Here is an 8,271-nt window from a genome sequence, read left to right as displayed (position 1 = left end):
AGATTCAACTGTTAAATATCATAGTTTTTGAGGATGGGACTGGAAATTTAGACTATATTAAAGATTTGCATTCATAGTAGAACATTATATACTTTAAGTAAACCAACAGAAAAAGATTGTTTAAAATTTTCAAGTTCATTTTAGAACAAACTGTTTGCTCCGCCTCCCAGTTAACTGAGAATTTCAAGAAGTAGAAACATATTAAATAAATAATAAGTGAAGTTAAATATATCCCACAGTGATTTTAAAAAACATTACACAAACTTCACGGATGCCAATATACTTCTAACAACCTTACTAGGAATTTCCTAAAACTGATATTGTACGTTGAAATAGGTTTATCTATCTATCTATTCTATTCTATTATATATATACTATTATAAAGAAGAGGGGGTGTCTGTGTGTGTGTTTGTATGAGCTAATCTCAAAAAATACTGATCCGACTATGCTCAAATTGCACACAAATGAAGCTACAGCTCCTAGGATACATATAGAACTATTACCGCTTCGATATACACCTAGGGCTTTGCCCCGTGGGCTTTCAAAAATCTGAGATGAGAGATTTAAAAGTAAATATTGATTGATGGTATCCATGGTAACAAAGAACAAACCTAGTAAGTTTAAAAATGTAAACAAGCAGAACTAACTGTCAAATTGATTTTGATTTCTCAATTCAACACAGCTGGTTCAAACCTTATTAAATACTGCACGAATATTAGAACAGAGAGGGTAAGGATTATAAATTTAAAATAATGATGTCACTAGCCTGAATTTATTTAACATTACCTAAAGGAGCTGTCAAACCATATGTTAATGTAATTTCATTATTATAGGATTGTTTCAGTTACAGTACTTCATTTGTTTATGATCTAACTATACTGAGTCTGTTATAATATTTGTGAAATGTTGTAATATTATTTATTATTTTTATAATAATTCATTTTAAAATAAATCATTCAATGGATATAGGAAATAATCAACATTCTATATTGCCCTATCAACCTAGGCCCTTACCCTGAGTTATGGGGTATATTCTTTTGATTTATTTGTTTGTAAAAAGTAATATAATCCCCCTGCCCCAGCAAACCTATAGACTGAGCCAATTCCCTTTTGCCTGATTATAATTTCACTAAAATATGTTAGAAAATTGCCCTATTAACATGTTTGGAACTATTGTGATAGGTTTTCGTTTACAGTGCATACCATTAAACACATTCTTTTATTATAGGTATATGTGTGCCACACTATAGGATACCGTATAAATTAAAAGACCATATTTTCTTAGACCGTTTCCTCTCCCATCACTGCAATGATCATGTTCTACTTATATGCCAACCCCGTACGAAGGTCGGGTATTCTACTAGTTATTAATAAAGTTGAGAATACTAAAGGTTCTACAAAACAAAACATTGAATGATAAAAATACATTTGTATGTGATTAAAGAATTTAGATACTGATGGATAAACTTAGATTGAACGATAGATGTAGATAGATAATTAAGAGAGAAAAACTAGATGATGTTTTTAGTGGACTGTATTTCTTTAAACTGAACAAAAAGTAAACATGATATAAAATAAGACCAGCTGTTAGAAACAGTGAATTAGAAAAAATAACTTTAAACATTCTCCCCCCCCATTGCACCGAAGGAGCAATAAATATTAATCACTGACTTCAATTGGAAGAGGACAAAGCTTGACTATTGGTCTTTTCAATGAGGTACTTGATGTTCTCAGAGTGGCTACTCGGGTAAGTCCATCACGACCTGGATGAAGTTCAGTCACTCTTGCTAGCGGCCACTTTGATGGTGGTAATTGCTCATCAACAACAAGAACAACTGATCCGAGTTTTATTGAACAGGAAGGAAATCTCCATTTGTATATTGCTTGAAGTTGTTGAAGGTACTCCCGAGACCACTTCTTCCAAAATGATTCCAACATTTGGCGAGTTAATTTCCATCGAGTAAGTCTTGATGTGGGTTGGTTTTCTTGATTAGGTTCTGGGATAGTAGTTAAAGATTCGCCAACTAAAAAGTGCGCAGGGGTTAGGATTGCTAGATCGTCTGGATCTTCTGTAAGCTGGCAGAGAGGGCGAGAATTGAGTACAGCTTCTATTTGTACCAGCACTGTCGAAAATTCTTCGTAAGTTAGTAGGTGGGTCTTCATAACTCTTTTGAGATGGTATTTAACTGATTTAACACCAGCTTCCCAATGACCTCCAAAATGTGGAGCAGCAGGAGGGTTGAATTTCCATTCAGTTCCATCATTAGCAAGCAGGGATTTGAGTTGACCTGATTCTGCTGAAGACGATGAAAACAACCTTTTCAGTTCTTTGTCAGCTCCTACAAATGTTGTCCCGCAGTCACTCGTTAAAGTAGCACAGATGCCTCGACGGCTGGTGAATCGTTTGTAAGCCGCTATGAAGGCTTCTGCTGAGTAGTTGGAAACCAACTCTAGATGAATAGCTGAGGTCGCCGAGCAGATGAACACCGCAATATAACCTTTGTAGGTTTTTGCTCTCTTTCCATGCCATGTTTTGATTACAAAAGGGCCTGCGTAATCTACACCAGAGTGCAAAAAGGGACGTGATGGTGATGTTCTTGTAGGAGGAAGCTGCCCCATTAATTGTTGAGCTCTTTGAGAGCGATAACGAGCACAAGTAACACACTTTAACAGTTCTCGTTTGACGATAGGTCTACCTCCAACAACCCAGAACTTCTGACGAACGGTTGCAAGTGTACAACGGGTGCCACTATGCAGAGTCCTGAGATGAGCATCATCTATCACTAGTTTTGAGAACTTAGAATTCTTCGGAAGGATATAAGGATGCTTTGAATCATATTCTAATGAAGATTGTTCAAGTCTGCCTCCAACTCTCATTAAACCAGTGTTATCGACAAAGGGGTTAAGACTTATAAGATTAGATTTTTCTAAAGGTCTGTTGTTTTGTAACCGCGCAAGCTCATTTTTGAAGGCATGTTTTTGAATGAGTTTTACCCACAACAAAAGGGATGAGTTGAGATCTTGAGGAGTTAAAAAAGATTGACAATTAGTAGGGATGGATTTTTTTGTTTTGGCAATGAACTTTTGACACCAGGCAGTAACACGTAATAGTTTTGACAGTGTTGAGAAGCGCTCTAGCATTTCTGGTTCTGGTTCAAAGTTTAAAATGTGGCAAGTTGATTGAGGGATTCGCAGTTCAGATTTCGCTGCTTGAGCTGGATCAAACGTCGTGGATGGCCATTCATAAACATCTTTATTCAGCCACGGAGGACTCGTCCACCAAAGCTTATGGTTGCTAAGGATTTTAGCAGTAACACCTCGTGAAGCACAGTCGGCTGGATTTTCATTTCCTGCTACATACCTCCACTTAGCGAGCGGTTCTGTCTCTTGTATAACACTTACTCTGTTACGCACAAAGTCTTTCCATTTTGAAGGTTGATTTGTGATCCAGGTTAGGGAAACCATAGAGTCCGTCCATAACCATGCTTGGGTAGATTCTAAGTTGAGCATTTTCCGAACATACTTTACAAGTTTTACTAGTAGTGTAGCAGCAGTGAGTTCCAGTCGAGGAATCGACATTGTCTTGAGAGGAGCTACTTTAGTTTTAGAAATAACTAAACTAACAGTGATATTTTCACGATTAACGATTCTTAGGTAGACTACAGCACTCATTGCAAGCTTAGAAGCATCTGAAAATCCATGAATTTCTACCGAAGATAGTTGGGTAAGACCAAGATAACGAGGTACTTTAACTAATGGCAAATATTGTAGGTCAGCTTCAAGGAGTTTCCATTGGTCTTGCAAGTGATTAGGTAAAAGTTGGTCCCAATGAATTTTTACTAGCCAAAGTTGTTGCATGAAGTGTTTGAACCTTATGATAATAGGAGAGACAAAACCCAAGGGATCGAATAACTGACCTATTTGAGAAAGAACGTTTCTTTTCGTGCATTTGTCTTTTGGACTTAGAGTAGGAAGAAACTGAAAATCGTCGCTGAATCGATTCCATGTAAGTCCAAGAGTACGTATACTGGAGGATTTGTTTATCAATAAGGAATTGCCTTTTTCGCAATTACTTTCCGATATGTATGATAGTACATTTTGATCATTGCTGATCCACTTCTGTAAAGGAAAACAACCTAATTTGCAAAGCTCGTCAGTCTGTTTTACTACTTCTCTGCACTCTTCAATCGAGTCTGCACCACCAAAAATGTCATCCATATATCTCCCTCTTGTCAACATTTCACTAGCTTGGGGATATGCATCACCGTGATCGACGATAAGCTGATTCATTGTTCTTAGGGCGAGAAAAGGAGCGCATGATAACCCATATGTAACAGTCTGTAGTTGAAATTTTCTAAGATGACCATTTTCCATCCAGAGAATTCTTTGAAGATCTCGATCACTAGGATGTACTAGAATCTGGCGATACATTTTCTCGATATCAGTGGCAAATACGAATTTATAGCGCCTAAACCAAGTGAGAATATCAGGTAGTTCTGTTTGGAGTTTTGGACCACTGTAGAGTACGTCATTCAAAGATAATCCTGAACTAGTTGGGAATGAGGCATTGAAAACTACTCTTAATTTAGTCGTCGTGCTAGAAGGACGCAAAACACCATGATGAGGTAGGTAATATATGGGAATGGTAGAATCTATTTCTTCAATAGTTTCAGACATGTGACCAAGGTCCTTGTATTCTTCTATGAAATTAGTATACAAGTTTTTGTACTCAAGATCGTTTGAGAGACGAGTATTTAGCTTTGTTAAAATTTGAAAGGCTGACGATTGAGATTCTCCAAGCTGATTGACTGTTTCCTTCAGGGGAAGTCGGACTTGATAGCGACCGGAAGGTTCTCTAGAAAAGGTTGATTGATAATGTTCCTCACATACTTGATCATCAGGAGACTTGACTGATTCTTTAATTTGAGGAATTTCTTCCTGTACCCAAAATTTTTGAAGAAAAATCATCAAGTTTGTTTTCAATCAAGCAATGAAACATTGATGAGGTAGATTTATTTTCCGTCATTCCAGTAGGTCCAGACAAGATCCAACCGAAAATTGTTGCTTGTGCTACTGGGGAGAGGGGTGGACCTTTAATTAGACCAGGAAGGATAATAGACGTGTAGATGTCTGCTCCTAGGACTAAATCTACAGATTCAGACTTCATGAAGGCAGGATCAGCTAGTTGAAGTCCCTTTATATGATTCCACGATGAATGATTTGGTGTTATCGATGGCAAATTTGATGTGAGATTTGAAAGGATGTGACAAGATAAAGAGCAGCTAACTTTGGTATCATACAGAGAACTAAGATTGATTGAAACTATACCACGAGTGGTTGGGGCTTGATGTCCACCGATACCAACAAGAGATACTGAGGAGTATGAACGCTTCAGATTGAGAGTTTGTACTAAGTATTCACTGATGAAAGAGATTTCAGATCCTTGGTCGATTAAAGCTCTGGCAATAACACTATTTCCCTCAGGACCAATTACCTTAACTTGAGCGGTTGCTAGGAGCACAGATTGTCGATTAATTTCCTTAAATGGAAGCATGTGATTAGAGGAGACGTGTGAGCTTGATGATGTGTTATCTGTAGATGAGATGAATTTGTTAGGGATGAGAGAACTTGACTTTTTTATATGAGGTATATTTGTAGTCTGGCTAACAGCGTCATGAATTAGAGTGTGATGTCTTTTCTTACATTGTAAACAAGATTTATTTGAGCGACAGTCCTTTAACAAATGTGAACCAAGACAGTTGAAACATAATCTTTTGTTCACAAGAACCTCTTTTCGTTGACTAGGTACTTTTTCACGAAACTCCTTGCAAAATGCTAAATAGTGATCTTTACTACACAGTTGACAATCATTTCCTATATTGGACTGAGATTTTGCTACAATTTGTGCTGAATGTACTTTAAGATTTTGATGAGGTTTACCTTTACATTGTAGTGTAGTTACCGTTACATCGCTTGGTGGTGTTGCTCGTGACTCAATACTTTCCAGTGCTCGAATACGACCTTCGATGAAGGTCTGAAGATCTTCTAGGGTGGAGGGTTCTGTTGAGACTCCGTAACGAATCTCCCATGCTTCGTGTGTCTCTGGGTCTAGTCGTTGTACAATCATGTACACCAAGATGTGATCCCATTTATCTGTAGGAGATCCTAGCGCTTTGAGGGAACCTAAAGACTCATTGATAGTAGACATGAGGTGATTGAGACCACTAGCAGATTTATTTTCTAGAGGTTTTAAATTAAATATATCATCCAAATGCCTTTTGATTAAAACACGTTTGTTTTCATATCTAGTCACAAGTTTTTCCCAAGCTGGCATGAAATTTTCTCCTGTTATTTGGAAATTTGTTAGCAATTGAGCAGCATCACCAGACAAACTGGTTTTTAGATAGTGTAACTTAGCTACATCAGTTAAGTTAGGATTTTGAATCACTAGTGAAGAAAAAAGATCATGGAATGGTTTCCAAGACTGGTAACTTCCTGAGAATTGAGGTAGAGATATTTTAGGTAGTATAGGTTGATTTGATTTACTCATAGAACTAGATGTATTGATATCAGATGTGCTTTGATTTTGTTGAGAATTTACCGATAACTCTTCTAAGAGAACAAGCAATGCAGATTTGCTTACCATATATGCTTCAAGTGCTTGACTGTAGTGATCTTCATTTATGTAGGCTAGGTCTTTTAGTATGTCAGCTTTTGACTCACATATTTTCTCGTGATCCCTCTCGAATTTCCTCCATTCTGCTTCGATAACATCAATCCGGGTTTGTACTTGAGGCTTCAATATAGTTGTTATATCCTTTTCCTTGAAATAGTCTGTGGCTTTTTCTAAGATTTTTAAGCGTGTTGCTTGAAGACCTAGTTTGGATTCTAGGGACATAACTTCAACTGAGAACAGGAAATTTTCTTGATTACTTTTATAACTGAATTGAAAAAATAACTGTTAATTACTTATTTAATCCGGCTCGAAGGACCAAATGATTAAAGAATTTAGATACTGATGGATAAACTTAGATTGAACGATAGATGTAGATAGATAATTAAGAGAGAAAAACTAGATGATGTTTTTAGTGGACTGTATTTCTTTAAACTGAACAAAAAGTAAACATGATATAAAATAAGACCAGCTGTTAGAAACAGTGAATTAGAAAAAATAACTTTAAACAGTATGAAAGTAACAGATAGATTGACAAAATTGTAAAATGATCGTATAATATCTAACAATATCAAATTATTTACAGGATCACGGTTACAACTTTTAAACTACTTTTGTTATGACTCAATGTTAACCTCTTTAGGACCTTTCATTTTATGCTTTTGTTAGTGGGGACTGGTTAAAACACCACAGTAGGTTTTACAAATATGATTGTGAGATGATATTATAATCTGAACTAGATTATGCGTGTTGATAATAATATGTATTTTAATTTAAGTACTTTAATTGATTCGGTTATATGTTTACCTCATATAACATTTGAACATGGATTGAAACATTAGATGTCTTTGGAATACTCTGAGAGTGAGAAGCAAAACATAACTTTCAGCAATGATGCATCGAAATCTACCTTTACTGACTGATTCAGAAATGTAATTGCAAAATATTTTGTCAACATGACTAAAATGTAAAAAAAAATAGACGTATCAGCACGAAATAGTTTGTAAGATAAAAAAAAAAAACAGTCTAGGACAACTTATATAGCGTTCTAACCTCAAACATTGTTATCGTTTCAGTGTACAAATTCAATTGATACAAAATAACTACGTTACCAATTTATGTTTGTAAACAAAAATCAATTTTTTAATGGTTGCGTAATAGCTATTTACATTACAAGTGTAGTAAGAGCGTTTTTACTTCACGCAGGTGAATGTTGTGCAACGAGCGGAAGCGAGTTGCATAATTCACCTAAGTGATGTAAACAGCACGCTCTTGCGTAACGTGTAACGTACAAGATTTTACCTGACCCGACAATAAACATGGGTTTACGTACAATATTTTTCATTATCCATTTCACTCATCTTCTATCAGTAACGTTCTTTTACTAACAAAAGCTAGGTTAGGTAGGAAAATACTTTAAAGCATAATAATAACATTCAAGCGCACAGCTGATTTCTAGCGTTGAACATCGTTGGCTCCATAGAGTTATATTTTTTAAGTTAAGCACCCAATGTTATTTAAATTTTACATCACCGGGTGAGTTTTTGATACTTTACATCACTCGAGAAGTAAGGAAGTTGTATACATCACGCTTGGGA

The 8,271-nt window shown here is 36.1% G+C and overlaps 1 protein-coding gene across 1 annotated transcript; it reads right to left on the bottom strand.

Moving 5' to 3' along the window:
- Window positions 1-1,659: 1,659 nt before the first annotated feature.
- Window positions 1,660-3,579, bottom strand: LOC128984056 (uncharacterized). Its single transcript, XM_054403340.1, has one exon. It carries the CDS (start codon window positions 3,577-3,579, stop codon window positions 1,660-1,662), a length of 1,920 nt encoding a protein of 639 aa, XP_054259315.1.
- Between the last annotated feature and the right edge of the window lie 4,692 nt (window positions 3,580-8,271).

The sequence above is a fragment of the Macrosteles quadrilineatus genome, unplaced genomic scaffold (genome assembly GCF_028750875.1).
Source record: "Macrosteles quadrilineatus isolate MER2022 unplaced genomic scaffold, UCM_ALF_1.0 Scaffold_2__2_contigs__length_208266976, whole genome shotgun sequence".
NCBI classification, from domain to species: Eukaryota; Metazoa; Arthropoda; class Insecta; order Hemiptera; family Cicadellidae; genus Macrosteles; species Macrosteles quadrilineatus.
This window is presented reverse-complemented; position numbering and strand designations above follow the sequence as displayed.

Excerpts from the sequence above, each read along its gene's own strand:
- LOC128984056 (XM_054403340.1), bottom strand. The coding sequence starts at position 3,579 with ATGTCGATTCCTCGACTGGAACTCACTGCTGCTACACTACTAGTAAAA.